At 37.8% G+C, this 16,486-nt stretch overlaps 2 protein-coding genes and 1 long non-coding RNA gene across 4 annotated transcripts; 1 reads left to right on the top strand and 2 right to left on the bottom strand.

Annotated features, from left to right (window-relative positions):
• Positions 1-457: 457 nt before the first annotated feature.
• On the bottom strand, positions 458-4,990 carry LOC131531050 (V-set and immunoglobulin domain-containing protein 1-like). 2 transcript variants are annotated; one of them, XM_058761603.1, is made up of 6 exons: positions 4,861-4,990; positions 4,181-4,510; positions 1,070-1,375; positions 859-1,002; positions 702-748; positions 458-627 (listed from the first exon to the last, which is right to left on the bottom strand). In XM_058761603.1, the coding sequence occupies exons 1-5, from the start codon at positions 4,904-4,906 to the stop codon at positions 732-734; spliced, it is 843 nt and encodes a 280-aa protein (XP_058617586.1). In that variant the 5' UTR covers positions 4,907-4,990; the 3' UTR covers positions 458-627; positions 702-731. The 2 variants fall into 2 exon arrangements, with proteins under 2 accessions (XP_058617586.1, XP_058617585.1); XM_058761602.1 differs by having other exon boundaries at positions 458-748.
• On the top strand, positions 1,036-1,822 carry LOC131531055 (uncharacterized). Its single transcript, XR_009268562.1, has 3 exons — positions 1,036-1,145; positions 1,249-1,370; positions 1,630-1,822. It is a non-coding gene; the product is annotated as an uncharacterized LOC131531055 (long non-coding RNA).
• Positions 4,991-8,075: 3,085 nt separating the features above from the next.
• LOC131530245 (SLAM family member 5-like) lies at positions 8,076-10,224 on the bottom strand. Its single transcript, XM_058760395.1, has 5 exons — positions 9,990-10,224; positions 8,906-9,217; positions 8,434-8,742; positions 8,210-8,353; positions 8,076-8,095 (listed from the first exon to the last, which is right to left on the bottom strand). Exons 1-5 carry the CDS (start codon positions 10,222-10,224, stop codon positions 8,076-8,078), a joined length of 1,020 nt encoding a protein of 339 aa, XP_058616378.1.
• Positions 10,225-16,486: the final 6,262 nt, after the last annotated feature.

Here is a 16,486-nt window from a genome sequence, read left to right as displayed (position 1 = left end):
ATTCACGTACTTTGCTAGTAAGTTAAAAGTGGCTTTTGTTCAAAGTAGCTATTATCCACATAGATCTTTGATATGAATGAATACGAAAATCATTAAATATTGCCGGCCAAAAAGTAACTAGTAACTAGTACTCAGAGTAGTTTTTGAGAAGAGTAATTTGTACTTTTACTTAAGTACTGTTTTTACACCAGTACTTTTACTTGTAATTGAGTATTATTTCAGCAATGTAACAGTACTTGTACTTAAGTACAAATTTTCAGTACTCTTTCCACCACTGTATATATATATATATATATATATATATATATATTGTACTCTATCAGAATCACACTGTCACACTATCATAAATATATATATTTAATTTGGTGATATATATAGAAGAAGAAAAATCTTAATATGCAATTTGTAAATGTACTATAAATATTTACAAATGTTTTAATAATGTAAATCCATGTATAAATCCATTAAAATATACATACAGTTTATATTCCTGCAGGAGGTGCTCGACATAATAAATGTAATAAAAAATGGAGAAACTCTTGAACCTCAGAGTGAGAAAACTTTAGTAGTAGGACAGCAGTAGTAAAGAGAGTCCTGGGTGTCTCTTCATTCATATGTTTTATGTATCTGAAGAAAATATTGACAACAAAGCCTTTCAAACTGGATTTTAAAATTTAGAAACACTAGAAAACAACACACACCTGAAGAACATGTAAAGTTCAGCATCTGCTTTAGGTTTCAGTACTTCCTGAAAATCATATAAAGCATATAAACATATAAAGGCATACATAAATAAATCTCACAAATATTTATATATGCAAAAATAGTTTGTGAGAAATGGTATAATCAATCATGTACCTGATGTGTGAATATGTGTTTGATCTTGTTCAGCTTTTCTGGATCTGATGTCATAAACCAGAAGAATGACAGTAGCCACGCCCACCAGAGCAGAGAGGACCAATCGGATCACAGCTTCAGTAGAACCACGACAGTGGACCGAGTCTGAGGAATAAAAACATCAAACTGAGATCAGCTCAGTCAGTAAACACTAATATCAGCACTGCTGTACCTGAACATGTGCAACAGAGTTTGCTGATGTCCAGATGTCTCGTCTGGTTGCTGATGGGATTGTTGAGCACACAGCTGTGGGTGTTTTTATCCTGATATTCCACCTCCAGAGGTAGAGAGAGACTGATGCTGAGATCAGACACACTGATGCTGGACAATAAACTGTTTCCTTTGTACCAGGAGAGAGTCACATGACCCATATTCACCACTGAACACAGCAGCACACATTTGGACACTGATGATGACGAAGACGATGATGATGATGATGAACAGCAGTAACTGGTGATGACAGGAACAGGCAGGTGAGCTGAAAACATGAGAGAATAAACAGAAATATGAAGAAGAGTGAAAAATTAAATGTTGCATGAGTTTTGGATTAGGTATCTAATGGTGTGTTTTGTAATTTTGTGAGATGATCGGTGGTCAATCTGTAGATCATCAACAATGCATGATAGGCAGCAATCCTGTTTGACCAGTGACCTGTCACTCTTATTTGACAGTTTTTCAAGGGTTTATACTGTAAATTCACCATATTCACTGTGAAGATGTGTTTGTGTCGAGTGGAAGAATGCGTGGTTCTCATTAACAGAGGAAAAATGAAGAAACTCTTCATCCACAAACCACTAACAGAAACACTGACGCAGTTCATCTAATAAAAGACACTCGAAAGCAGAAGTTGTTTGTCCACCAACAGATCAAACCACATTTCTGTACAGAGCAGGTTTAATTCTGACTCACAGACGAAGCAGATCACAGCACCTTGAGTGAATTTATCATTATTGTCAGTGCTGCTACAACAAAGTTAAACGTTAAATGTTAATGTAGCTTGTAAATAATAAAATTAAAAATAAAATGAGCATTTGGCTGCCTGTGATATTTGGTCTTCATGAGAAATGTTTGTTAAAGAAATGTTCATAAAGAGATCATTTGATTGTAGACTGTGGTTAGTGTAGTGCAGTTAGACAGACTAGGCTAAATCATCCAATGGCCCCATTCCTTTTAAGGCAAGGCAAGGCAAGGCAAGTTTATTTACAGTGGCTACGGAAAGTATTCAGACCCCCTTAAATTTTTCACTTTTTGTTATATTGCAGCCATTTGCTAAAATCATTTAAGTTCATTTTTTTCCCTCATTAATGTACACACAGCACCCCATATTGACAGAAAAACACAGAATTGTTGACATTTTTGCAGATTTATTAAAAAAGAAAAACTGAAATATCACATGGTCCTAAGTATTCAGACCCTTTGCTGTGACACTCGTATATTTAACTCAGGTGCGGTCCATTTCTTCTGATCATCCTTGAGATGGTTCTACACCTTCATTTGAGTCCAGCTGTGTTTGATTATACTGATTGGACTTGATTAGGAAAGCCACACACCTCTCTATATAAGACCTTACAGCTCACAGTGCATGTCAGAGCAAATGAGAATCATGAGGTCAGAGGAACTGCCTGAAGAGCTCAAGAGACAGAATTGTGGCAAGGCACAGATCTGGCCAAGGTTACAATTTTTTTTTTTTTTTGCTGCACTTGAGAGCACAGTGGCCTCCATAATCCTTAAATGGAAGACTTTTGGGACGACCAGAACCCTTCCTAGAGCTGGCCGTCCGGCCAAACTGAGCTATCGGGGGAGAAGAGCCTTGGTGAGAGAGGTAAAGAAGAACCCAAAGATCACTGTGGCTGAGCTCCAGAGATGCAGTCGGGAGATGGGAGAAAGCTGTAGAAAGTCAACCATCACTGCAGCCCTCCACCAGTCGGGGCTTTATGGCAGAGTGGCCCAACGGAAGCCTCTCCTCAGTGATCCTCTCCTAAAAAACACCTGAAGGACTCCAAGATGGTGAGAAATAAGATTATCTGGTCTGATGAGACAAAGATAGAACTTTTTGGCCTTAATTCTAAGCGGTATGTGTGGAGAAAACCAGGCACTGCTCATCACCTGTCCAATACAGTCCCAACAGTGAAGCATGGTGGTGGCAGCATCATGCTGTGGGGGTGTTTTTCAGCTGCAGGGACAGGACGACTGGTTGCAATCGAAGGAAAGACTAATGTGGCCAAGTACAGGGATGTCCTGGACGAAAACCTTCTCCAGAGTACTCAGGACCTCAGACTGGGCCGAAGGTTTACCTTCCAACAAGACAATGACCCTAAGCACACAGCTAAAATAACGAAGGAGTGGCTTCACAACAACTCCGTGACTGTTCTTGAATGGCCCAGCCAGAGCCCTGACTTAAACCCAATTGAGCATCTCTGGAGAGACCTAAAAATGGCTGTCCATCAACGTTTACCATCCAACCTGACAGAACTGGAGAGGATCTGCAAGGAGGAATGGCAGAGGATCCCCAAATCCAGGTGTGAAAAACTTGTTGCATCTTTCCCAAAAAGACTCATGGCTGTATTAGATCAAAAGGGTGCTTCTACTAAATACTGAGCAAAGGGTCTGAATACTTAGGACCATGTGACTTTCAGTTTTTCTTTTTTAATAAATCTGAAAAAATGTCAACAATTCTGTGTTTTTCTGTCAATATGGGGTGCTGTGTGTACATTAATGAGGGAAAAAAATGAACTTAAATGATTTTAGCAAATGGCTGCATACTTCAATCATGAGTATTTTTGCATCACAGTATTGTTAAATTTCACTTAGAAACATTTCATTTAGCTTGCAATAATCATCCATGTGAGCTGCCTGTGGCTATGTTATTTTTACTTTTTTTTTCTTTTTCCATCCAGTCCTGAAAGGAAACATGCCAGGACATACAGTGTTATAATGAAAATACCGTTCAATTACAATTGATTGACAGATAAACTGTGTTGTTAAGTTGTGGATATTTCAGCAAACAGTTTGCTTTGTACATTCAGTTTAACAGTATTTAAGACAGCTAATTTTATTATTCAGCAAAGTGTGTTCTTTCACTGTCCATGCAGTAAACACAGGTCCCTGAATGAGTGTGGTTTTATAGGTTAAAAAAAAGGGCATCAATAACTGTGTATGTGATCCTTGATGACTAAATGGTTTGTTTAATAAATATTTATTGAATAATTATTTTTGTAAAAATACTTATATAAATTATTATTATTAATCTGGCAGCAGAAATGACACTGTAATTGTGACTCACCATAGACAGTAACATGGAATCTGTTTGTGGTCACTTTTGTGCCTTTGATGTATACAGTATAATTTCCAGAGTCTGTGGTTGTGATGTTTGTGATGGTCAGAGATCCAGTCTGATGATCCAGCTTCAGTCTGTCTCTGAATCTCCCATCAGGACCAACAGATGTAGAGAAGATTCCATCCTCTTTGTTGATAAGAGCTATAAGAGTCTCTGGACGTCCAAACATCCATGTTATCAGATCACGTGTCTGTAACTCAGTAAGATCAGAGTTTAGAGTGACTGAGTCTCCCTCCTTCACTGACACTGACTTCACTTCATCAACACCAAACACACCTGAAGAACAAGCATACAAAGATTAAGACTTTTAAATACCTTAAGGCTGAATTACTAAAGTAAACTGTTTTAAATTGAAAATGAGTAATATCAAAACATCAAAAGTGATTATTAACTATATGTTGTGGTGATTTTGAATAAACTCTTATTTCCTGATGCTGGAACTGAAGTAGACTTGAGCTCCACACAATATCACACACAGAAAACACTTTTACTTCAGATGAGAATCACGTCACGGCTGAAACTAAAGCTGCTGCTGTTTGAGCTTCAGTGTTTTATATGAAGGACATTAAGAGAAAACATGAATCTGAAGAAAGAACTGAAGTCATAAAAACACATTTCAGACTCACCGACCAGACGCCACAAACACAAACAGAACCAAAATATGTCAATCATTTTCAAAAGTTGCAGTCCACAAATATGAAAAAACAACTCTTCAAAACTGGTTCAGTAATGAAATGACAGATGAGCAGATGTGAGGCTGATCTGTAGTAAAGTCATGAGAAACACTACTGTCAGCTAAAATAACCGGACGTCTATAAGTGTTGATGTGTGTGAACATCCAGCTCTTTTCTTGTTCATTTCATAATGTTAACTTGACCGCTTTGAGCTCCATTTGACCACAGCTTCCTCTTCTGTTCAGTGTTGATGTTTTAAACAGAAATAAAGTGACCCATTACATGATCAGTGACTAGAGGAGTTAAAAGTGTCTTAAAGCAGCGTTTGATCTTCTCACGAGATCCTGAGAGTGTTTGGCTCTGGTTTCTCCTGGAACTGTCTTCAGCTCGTTTGTTCTTCATTTCTTATCAAATGTCTCAATTGTTTCTCCTCTCAGACTGATTTCAGAGTTTCTCTGATGGTTTTATGGAGCAGGAACAGATCACCTGCTAGAACTGTGTGTAGAAAAGTCTTCTCTAATATTAAAATATAATTAATATTCAACTGCAGTCACTATTGTGACTACTACAAATGCTTCCTTTTTGATCGTGAACACTTTCGCAACACTGCGAAAGTTGCTTGGATATGAGTCGGGCAAATAAAGCAATAATTCAGGTCGGTACCCAATTCCAGCTCTAGACGAGCTCTTTCATTGAATGAATGACTCCACTGTGTTCAGTAAGCTTGATCTGAAATGGGTTTCCATAAACTGGAGCTCACAGCACAGTCCAGAGGCACATATCGATACAAGAGTATTGTATCTTGGAGGGTAATCTAACTGTTTGTATAAGTATGACACACACATGGACATATGGTGTGATGGCTCTTTATTTTCCTCTGTATTCACAGACGTGTCAACAGAAAACATAACACTGTGCATTATGGGAAGTGTAGTTAAATTAATAGCATTAACAGAAATACACTGCATTTCCTTCTGTCTTAGGAGGAGGGAGGTTTTGTGGTCTACGACAAGATTACAAATTAAACTGTACTACTGTTTAATCAAGGAGTTATATATCAGTTTTCCTTTTTAAGATTTATATTAGCATAGCCTTTTTTGCATGCTCAAAACTCAGACCATTCAGTCCTTTTTGTTGTTGTTGTTGTTGAATTTCTTATGTATATGAACACGCACTATTCTCTGGGAATGAGGGTAGACTCCTAGTCTCTCAACTGTCCTTTCAGCTGAGGTAGATCTCATGACAGAGACCTCAGGACACTTGCTTTGCAGGTCAACAATAATTAACAGCATTATTTTCTCAACTCGGCCTGCTAAATCAGCATGAACACGGTGCCATGGTTTCACAGGTGCAGCGATGCTAATTGTGGCACATTGCGTATATTCTGGCATGAAGTACATGTTCTAGTCTTTTCATCAATTTGGCCACCAAAAGCAACTCCTGGCAATCTCTTTCCATTCTACAGTGTTCAGTGTGTAGCTGTTTCAGCACTGGTTTGTGCAGAGCGATGGAATAATCACTCACTTCCCACAACAAACAGCCAGACTGCACTGAAAGTTCATGATGTTGAGAAAGGAACGGTTTCACACTATTTCTTACACTATTGTGTCCAAAAATGAAATGCTATGTTCACAATATAATTACTCGTTTGTTAAGAAATTATTTTGTGCAAAAGCAAATGACACCGTGATGACAGTTCAATGACAGTTCAAAATCAATCAGACAGATCTAGTGGAGTCAGAGACAGAGGATCCTGAGCAAATCACTTCTGATAACATGCAGATTCAGGCTGAGCCACTAGATGATGTTGTTGATCCACAGATGAAACACAGACACAAATCAGACTACAGAGATTTAAAGACTGCATCGCTGCCTGTCGGAGGAAATGGAGTGCCAATATGTTGTGTTCTCAAAGTATATTATAACTATTTTATTTTTAATAAATTATACAACAAAGTATATTATTATTATTATCATTATTGTTATTATTATAACGGCTCCCAAATCAGCATTTGCTCAGGTTAAAGGATACACTAGAAGTTGTTGGTGTATTATTGGACAGAAAAATAATAAAGAAAACTAATGAGCTTAATAATAATGTGAACACTTACAAATGATGTTTTAGTAATGTAAATCTTTATATGCATGCGCTGCAAAACCATTAAACATATAGTTAGTATTCATCCAGGAGGCGCTCGACATACTGTAATAAATGTAATAAAACATGGAGAGTGTCACGATCTCCAGCTGGAGTGCCCATGAGCTCCTCTAGAGGGCACTCCATTCTGTATCTTGCCATTCACTCAGGACTCCATTTCCCATAATCCTTTGTCCGGACTCATCAAGTACCTCACCTTTCTCTCATCAGATCTCATCATCAGGTCACAGCTGTTTTACATTAGTAGGACTATAAGAATAGCACACGTGCACTCTCTGTTTTCACTGATGCGTAAATGTTGTATAGCTCTTCTGTGGTTTCTAAGCTTCTGTTTCTAGTTTCTCTGTTTCCTTGCCTTTGTGTTTTGATACCTGGACTGTTTTCTCATTTATCATTGTTTTGCTGCCTGCCCTGACTATGGTCTGGATTACTCTTTTGCCTTGCCACTGCCATTGTGCCTGTTTGACTACGCTCTTATTAAAGCCTTGCATTTGGATCCCCACTTTGTTGTCACGCCTCCCTTGTTACAGAGAGACTCTTGAACCTCAGAGTGAGAACTTTATTGATAAAGGCAAGCAAATACAAATGACAAATGGACAACAGTAGTAAAGATATGTGTGTCTTATCTTAGAAAATATGAGCAATACATTTTTCAAATTGGATTTCTGAAAAATCTGACACTAAAAATGCAGGGAGAGAGTGCTTATGTTTTATTGTATTTATGTTCAGCCAGTAGAAGTGCTTCAGTATTAGAGACATCTGATATATATACAATAATATTAACAACACTACACTACCTTTAAATGTCATTTGAGGTGATTTTGGTGATCTCCAATCAGACATGAAACATTAGATTGTAAAAAAAAAAAAAAAAAAGCATGCTATATTAACTAAACTAGCATGAGCAATGCGATATTTGGTAATCATCAGTATTTATCATGACAAACACTCACAATTACTTTTAACCATTAATGAGAGACTGCATTGCTGTTTGTTCTCAAATCATCTTCTAGAGTGGAAATGAGCCACCTAAAATAAACATATATAAAAGTATGTGAATATACAAAACCATTACAAATAAATAAAGATTAATAAATAATAAACTAAACAGTTTTATGAGAAATTATATCATCAGTGAGGTACCTGATGTGTGAATATGTGTTTGATCTTGCTCAGCTCTTCTGGATCTGATGTCATAAACCAGAAGAATGACAGTAGCCACGCCCACCAGAGCAGAGAGGACCAATCGGATCACAGCATTAGTAGAACCACAACAGTGGACAGAGTCTGAGGAATAAACACATCAAACTGAGATCAGCTCAGTCAATAAACACTAATATCATCAACTAATATCAGCGCTGCTGTACCTGGACGTGGTTGACAGAGTTCAGTGATGTTGAGGTGTCTCGTCTGGTTGCTGATGGGATTGTTGAGCACACAGCTGTAGGTGTTTTTATCCTGATATTCCACCTCCAGAGGTAGAGAGAGACTGATGCTGAGATCAGACACACTGATGCTGGACAATAAACTGTTTCCTTTGTACCAGGAGAGAGTCACATGACCCACATTCACCACTGAACACAACAATGAACAGTTCTGCTGTGATGATGATGATGATGATGATGATGGTGAAGAACATTGTGAAGAGTTACTGATGACAGGAACAGGCAGACGAGCTGAAAATGTGAGAGAATAAAGATAAATGTGAACAAATCTAATCAATATTTTCGGTTCAGTCGGTGTGTATCAAATGATAAAATGATTGAACAATTAAAAAATATGTAAATAGTTGGTAAAAACAAGAATATTTGAAGAACAGGACAAACTATCTCTACTCACCATAGACAGAAACACGGAAAGCTTTTGATGAGAATTTGTCTGAAAGCATCATCTGTATTTTATAATGTCCACTGTGTTCAGGTCTGGTGTTTGTGATGGTCAGAGATCCAGTTTGTTTGTCCAGCTTCAGTCTGTCTCTGAATCTCCCATCAAGAACATCATCATATACAGTCATGCTTTCGACCCGTTTATTGATTTCAGCTATTAAAATGTTATCATTTCCAAACCTCCACCGAATCCAATCATAACGCATTATTTCAATACAATCAGAGTTTAGAGTGACTGAATCTCCCTCCTTCACTGATATTTCATCTGTATCACCAAACACACAGAGAACAAACATAAGTAGAGTTTATAGCAGAGAGAGACTTTTAAATAACTCTGTTTATAAAAGTAAATCAATTGATTTTTCAATTGCAAGTAAATAATATCATAAAACAAAGACAGAAAAGAAGCAAAATAGTGTGCAGATTAATATTGTATCTGGTGATGAAAACATAAAATGGTGAAGCAAATATTTAACTCACTAAATACAGTGAGAAAGACAATCTTCATAGAGCCGTTGTTCTTTATGCTGATCTCTTGTTTATAACGTCCATCATGTTTCATTGTGGTGTTTGTGATGGTCAGAGATCCAGTTTGATTGTCCAGCTTCAGTCTGTCTCTGAATCTCCCATCAAGAACATCATCATGTACAGTCATGCTGTCGGCCGGTTTATTGATTTCAGCTATTAAAGTGCTTTCAGACCACCACTCAATCTCATCATCAACCCAAAACCTCCACTGAATCACATAATTATGCATCATTTCAGAAAGATCAGAGTTTAGAGTGACTGAATCTCCCTTCATAACTGGCACTGACTTCAGTTCTGTAATACCACAAACACATACAGAACAAACACATCAGGGTTTGTCAGAGATTAATACTGTGAAATAACTTTGTTTTAGTAAATTAAAGTCTGAAATAATATCATAAAATAACAAAAATATACAAAATGGTGTATGAGTTCATTTAAATTTTGTCATTAAAAAACAGGTGAAACAAAAAAATAATAATAACCTCACCATAAATACCGACATTGACCTCTCTCTTTCTCACACTGTTGATCTGTATAATCTGTATAATCTCCAGTATGTTGAATTGTGATGTTTGTGATGGTAAGAGATGCGGTTCGTATGTTCAGCTTCAGTCTGTCTCTGAATCTCCCATCAAGAACATCATCATATACAGTGAATCTGTTGGCCCGTTTATTGATTTCAGCTATTAAAGTGTCTTCAGCATATCCACACCTCCACTGAATCACATCATCCTCCTTCATTTCAGTAAGACCAGAGTTTATGGTGACTGAATCTCCCTCCAACACTGACACTGAAGCTTCACTAAAATACTTTTAATCATTTAAATGAATCATTTAAATTAGAAGTGAATGTTCTAATTTAAAAAAACACTCTTCTAAACTGGTTCAGTAATGAAATGACAGATGAGCTGATGTGAGAGCGGGTTTTTAGTAGTCATGTGAAACTCCACCGTCATCTAAAATAACTGACAGTGCGGACGTGTGTGACCATCACCATTTTGTTTGTTTGTTTTTCAAAAGTTGAGAAGCTAAAATTTTTACTTTGGACATGAGATTCTGTGAAATTCACTGAGATAATCATTGAGACACTATTATATTATAATATTAATGTTTGAAACTTTCATTTTTATTCATATTTTTTAACTTTATATTTTCATTTTATTTGAAGTTTTAGTAATTCTGTCGTATGTTTTTGTGATTTTTAACAGGCTGTTTTTTATAGGCCCTGTTTAGTTTTTATTCATTTTATTTTAGTTGTAGTTATTTTAGTACATCAAGTTAAACTGAATTGAGAAATGTTCCCTTGTCTACTAGCTGAAATATTTTTTTTTTTTTTTGTATATTTAGTTTTATTTCAGTAAATATTTATATTACTTTATGAAACTGTTTTTATCGGTTTTAGTTTCAGTTTCAACTTCAGACTCTTCATACAACACACACACACACACACAGCGCATGCCAAGATGTAGGCCTGAAAAGTCCAGCTTCCTCTTCCCATATCTCATCAAAATCTTCACAGTTGTCTCTTCTGCTGTATACTTGTTCTTCAACATGTTTTTGTTTGGTTTTCAAATGATTTTTTTTGCAATTCAGACTCCCTAACCTGATGGGTTCTGTGATTCTCCATTCAAATTCTTCCTTTTCGCACTTGCTGAAAGCTATTGTGCTACTGTCAGGAGCATTTAGAATTATTTCTATGGCGCTAACGGTTGAAGAGTTATGGTAACATGAATGCAGCTTAGTATGATGTATCGGTGATGACACAGCCAGTTTAATAAGGTTAAAAAGGACCAGCATCTAAAGTTGTGGGTGGATTACTTGACAGTAGAAATTTCTGCACAGCCGCAGTTTCAGATCCAACTTTCATAACCAGGGCATTTCTAGACTGAAAACACGCCTTTTAGGAACAGAAAAGGGACTGGAAAGCATGATAGGTCAAAGGAGCTCACTTACATACATGATGCTGTTGATGAACAAAGAACAGAGTCGAGAAAGGTTTGGAGATATTTACACTTTTAAACACGGATCAACTAAATCACTATTACCTCTCAAGCATAATTGATCAAGTTTCTCCGTGAAAATCAGCTGCCACTTAGAGGAGACTGAAACGTATTTATCAGCTTGTCAGATGGTGGCAGTGGCCTATTTCTTTGAGTATACTGTCAGAAAAGATCCTGAACTGAAAAATTATGTGAAATCCATGAAATCCAGAATCCAGTAATTTAAATAGTAATTTAAATATAGCCAAAGACCAAAAATGTCACCATTGTGATTCGGTATGTTGATGACAACCTTGAGGTTAAAGAATGTCTTGTATCTGTCACCACTGCAGCCATAACCGAAACGATAATCGCAGAGCTCACAAAGGCCTCAACACTTACAGGATTCTCAGCCGGGTGTGTGACTGAGCAGCAGTTATGTCGGGAAAACATAGAGGCGTAAAAAAACCTCTTACAGGACAGACTGGGCCAAAACATTCCTTCCATGAGACTGAACTTCATCGTCTTTATTTCAGCACAGTTGATGCTGTGAGCGGAGAAATGGCTGCATGGTTTGGATACTGTAAAAGCAAAGATGGTGCCGCTGTGTTTGGCATGCCGTCTGCCGCTCTCCCTGTCTCTGCCTCTGTTGTTCTTAGTGTTTATGTTTTTATCTATGTCTATCTTAATCACTAGCTGTAAAATGGCATTGGTGTACGATCGCCAGACACTTATGGACATTTGAGTGGCTTTTGAAACAGCCAGGATTGGCACTTGCACGTCGCATCCCTCTCTGTTGCCTATCAACTCCTATTTCCCTGCACACGAGTGCTGGCATCTTACTGACCTGCCTTGGAAAAGGAAGCGTCAGAGGAAATGTGGAAAGCGAGGTGGAGTTGCAGTTTGGCTGAGATCCTCCGTTTGCTTGCTGTCAGTTGGGCCTGGGATGATCCATGGGTTACGTCTTCACTGGAGTTCGCTGGATGCATCGTGTTGACGGCTTCAACCTGTTGTCCCCGGTCTTGTTTCTCTGTACTGCCTCCCTCCGCGTGTTCGACGTGGTGGAGTAAATATTTCAAATCTTCAACCTATTTGTGGATCAACGCAACCCTATGGAGAGGTGTCGCTGTGTTGCTTTAATCAACGCGTGCTCTCTGGTAAATAAGACATTTATATTAAATTACCTTTTTACTCTGCACACTCTGGATGCCTTATGTATCACTGAAACTTGGATTAAACCTGGAGATTAAGAGATTCACTGAGCTGGTGCCACAGGGCTGTAGTTTCTTAAATTCCCCTCAGTTATCGGGCCGCGTTGGGGGCTTGGTGACAGTGTTTAAAAACTCATACCTTTTGTTGCTGTCTATCAACTGGGACTTGTAGCTGTTTTGAAGTTCCGCTGTTTCAACTTTCTCTGGTGAACCCTGTGGTTTTTGCAATCATATATCGACCACCCAATGCAAATAAGCATTTTCTTAAATAATTTGCTAAATTTTTGAGTGAAATCGTTACAAGTTATGATAGGATTTTAATACTGGGAGACTTTAACATCCATGTGTGCTGTGACTCTAAACCACTTTCAAAAGACTTTCTTAGCTTACTTGATTCTTTTGATGTTGTGCAATGGGTGTCTGGACCTACTCATGTTTAGGGGCATACTTTGGACTTGATTTTATCTCGTGGTATGTCAATGTTGGATATAAAAATTGTGGACACTGGCATATCTGACTATCTGCCCATACTGTTCTCTGTGTCATTTGACCCCAAGTCAATCATCATTGCCACGCTGGACTTGTATATTTACGGATCACTCAAGCGAAGAATTTTCCTCTAAGTATGAACTATTAGGTGCTACTCAGGATATGAATTCTCTCACCTGTCACTTGGATGCTAATGAACATCTTAGTATTTTCAATAATAATTGTTCCAATATTTTAAATTCTATAGCATCATTAAAGGTGAAAAAACATAAGCATAATCCTATACCTTGGTATAATGATATCACTCGTTCCCTTAGGCTGGCCACACACTACACAATTTTCAAATCTTAAACGACTGGGGAGACCACATACATTAAGACAGTTCAACTGATTTTTAGCCTTCTAATCCTCTGAAAGCGCATACTAGATGATTCGCGGGACCACATACTTGTTGATTGTAGGAACGATTTCACAGTGACACGTGATCTCACGGAGACTCGCGAGATCAAACATGTTTGATATTTACAATTTGAGTTCGGGGATGCTCCGTCTCGATCGGGAGCAGTTAAATAATCGTAATGACACCACACAATAGAGGATTTTTTGGACAAAAAAAAAAACGCTTGTGACAAGCCTTGAATTGGGCCACACCCTCCGATCTTTCGGGGGTGTAAATCGTCCTTAAAATTATCTAGTGTGCGGCCAGCCTTAGACAGGCTTAGACAAGTTTCATATGAAATTTTACAGGATTCCTCTGCCTTTCAGCGAGCTGCTAAGGCTGTAAAGTGTAGATATTTTTCAGTTAATTATACAAAACAGTCATAAGCCAAATATTTTATTTTCTACCATTGAGTCTGCTCTTCATCCAAATGTCAAAATTTTTCCTGAAGCATCTGTCACTCTGTGATAATGATAAGAGTTCTCAAATCACATCTACAATGTCAATGTCGTCATGTGAATTAGTTGATGTTCCATACTCTGGTTCCACTTGGTCCGTTTTTTGAGTCTGTTAACCTGAACACCTTAATCAAGACTATGTCTAGCCTGAAATTTACAATGTGTCCCCAGGATGTTATTCCATTACGTTTTCTTGGGCAGATTATTGACACTGTTGGCCCTGACTTGTTGTCTGTTATTAGTAAATGTCTCTAAACTGGAACTGTTGCTCATGACTTCAAAATGCCACAGTGCGCCCTCGTCTTAAAAACCAAACCTGGACTCCACATTGATGGTAAATTTTCATCCATTTCAAATTTGCCTTTGTTATCTAAAACTCTAGAGAAAATTGTTTTAAATCAACTTCAATCTTATTTGTCTCACAATTTTATTTATGAAAAAAATCTATCTGATTTTAAATCTTGCCACAGCATGGAGTCAGCCCTCTTAAGAGTTTTAAATGATATCATGTTGATTACGGATTCTGGCCAGTTTATGGTTCTGGTTCTGTTTGACCTTAGCTCTGCCTTTGATCTGGTCAACCATAATATTCTTATATCTCATCTTGAAGCATGTGTCGGTTTACGGGGCACAGTATTACAGTGGTTTAGGTCATATCTTACTGATAAGAGGTATGTTGTCAATACTGGGCATCATTCCTCCTCTGAGATACACTTAAGATCTGGTGTGCCTCAGGGATCGATTCTTGGTCCAGTATTGTTCTCCCTTTATATCTGGTGTCAAGTAAACTTGGCATTGGGCCAAAACAGATTTTCGCCACTAGATGGTGGGCCAGAACATAGTCAAAGGATAATTTAAGAAATTAATTGATGAAAAATGCAACTAGAATTGCCTGACAGACTGTTACAGTGTCTTTTGTAACTGGTAGTGAGCTGTTACTCTGTGTTAAATCCTGTAGTAGGACAGTCATTAACAAAAAGCCATATTTGTGTGGCGGTGTCCCGCAGAGTATGTGAGCGTAGTGGAGCATCAACAATTTCCCCTCCGTGCTCCGAGCATTTAATAATCACTCCGCTCCAGCTCCACTCCGGGTTCACCATTTCCCTCTCCCGCTCCACTCCCCGCTCACTGATATGAGAAACACTCCGACCTTCGCTCCACGGCTAAAGTATTTCAGTATGTTTGAAATATCACAGTTCTGTTCATAACGTATATTAAAAAATAAAATAAATAAAATAACAAGAGAGTTTCAAAGTGGCTTATCGGAACACTAGTGTGCAAACGTTTTTCCTATCACATGACAAGCTAATAACATGGTTGTCAGCATTAAAAGGTATAAACCATTAAAAGGTTTGTCTGTGATGAAAATAACAGTACATTTTTGTCAGTTATTTTACCTACGGATTGATGCATTTCTTATAGATTTCTGCTCATTCGAAATCGAATACAGATGAAGTAGCACTGTAAGATTGCATTTGTTTCAATGCATTACTAAGAGAGCGATTGCGTGTGAACAAGTGGTGTACTTACTCTGTAAGGCCCGCAGGCCACCTGTTGCCAACCACTGCTTTATATGCTCTCTCTAGGGTTTATCTTTAACAAATATGGGGTCTCTTTCCACCTATATGCAGATGACACACAAATGTATATCCCTTTTGGATTGTTTGGTGGAACTAAAATTTTGGCCTGCAACAAATTGTTGTGCCTCAGTGAGAGTAAAACTGAATTCATTGTGTTTGGTCCCAATGAACAATGTGTATACAATTTTGAAACTACATCTCTGTCACCGTACAGTACCACGTGTCAGAAACTTGGGTGTTTGGTTTGATAATAAACTCAAATTTGATAAGCAGATATGTACTGTAGTCAAGTCCTGTTTTTATCCTATCCGTCTTCTTTCAAAAGTGAAGTAGCTTCTATCTTTAAAGAAACCTGAAATAGCTACGCACGCATTTGTAACATCTCGGCTAGACTACTGTAATTCTTTGTATGTTCGTGCTCCTCAGTCCTGTGTTTCTCATTTGCAGTTAGTTCAGAACGCAGCAACTCGGCTTCTTACTGGAAAGTGCAATTTTCTATTACACCGGTTTTAATCTCACTTCAATGGCTGCCAGTTAGATATTGAATCAATTTTAAAATTTTAATGTTTGTTTTTAAATCTCTTCACAATCAGGCCCCACAGTACTTAACTGATCTGTTACAGCCTTACACTCCATCGAGATCACTCAGATCTACTAATTCCGATCTGTTGCAAGTGCCTAGGACAAGACTAAAAAGCAGGACAAGTTGACAGTGCTTTTTCTGTTGTTGGCCCAAAACTATGGAATAGTCTCCCATCTCACATCAGAACTGCCCTGACCTTGTCTGTTTTAAGTCCTCTCAAAGACCTATTTATTTTCTTTGGCGTTTAATATCCCTTGATTTATT

This window comes from Onychostoma macrolepis, chromosome 22, assembly GCF_012432095.1.
Source record: "Onychostoma macrolepis isolate SWU-2019 chromosome 22, ASM1243209v1, whole genome shotgun sequence".
In the NCBI taxonomy this organism is placed as follows: Eukaryota; Metazoa; Chordata; class Actinopteri; order Cypriniformes; family Cyprinidae; genus Onychostoma; species Onychostoma macrolepis.
Note: the sequence above shows the minus strand (reverse complement) of the source record. Positions and strands in the feature narration are given on the sequence as shown.

Excerpts from the sequence above, each read along its gene's own strand:
- LOC131531050 (XM_058761602.1), bottom strand. The coding sequence starts at position 4,906 with ATGATTGACATATTTTGGTTCTGTTTGTGTTTGTGGCGTCTGGTCG. Across the intron at positions 4,511-4,860 it reads GTGTTTGTGGCGTCTGGTCG|GTGTGTTTGGTGTTGATGAA; the intron begins GTGAGTCTGAAA and ends CTTGTTCTTCAG. Across the intron at positions 1,003-1,069 it reads ACTCTGTTGCACATGTTCAG|ACTCGGTCCACTGTCGTGGT; the intron begins GTACAGCAGTGC and ends TTTATTCCTCAG.
- LOC131530245 (XM_058760395.1), bottom strand. The coding sequence starts at position 10,224 with ATGAAGGAGGATGATGTGATTCAGTGGAGGTGTGGATATGCTGAAGAC. Across the intron at positions 8,743-8,905 it reads TTTCCGTGTTTCTGTCTATG|CTCGTCTGCCTGTTCCTGTC; the intron begins GTGAGTAGAGAT and ends TCACATTTTCAG. Across the intron at positions 8,354-8,433 it reads ACTCTGTCAACCACGTCCAG|ACTCTGTCCACTGTTGTGGT; the intron begins GTACAGCAGCGC and ends TTTATTCCTCAG.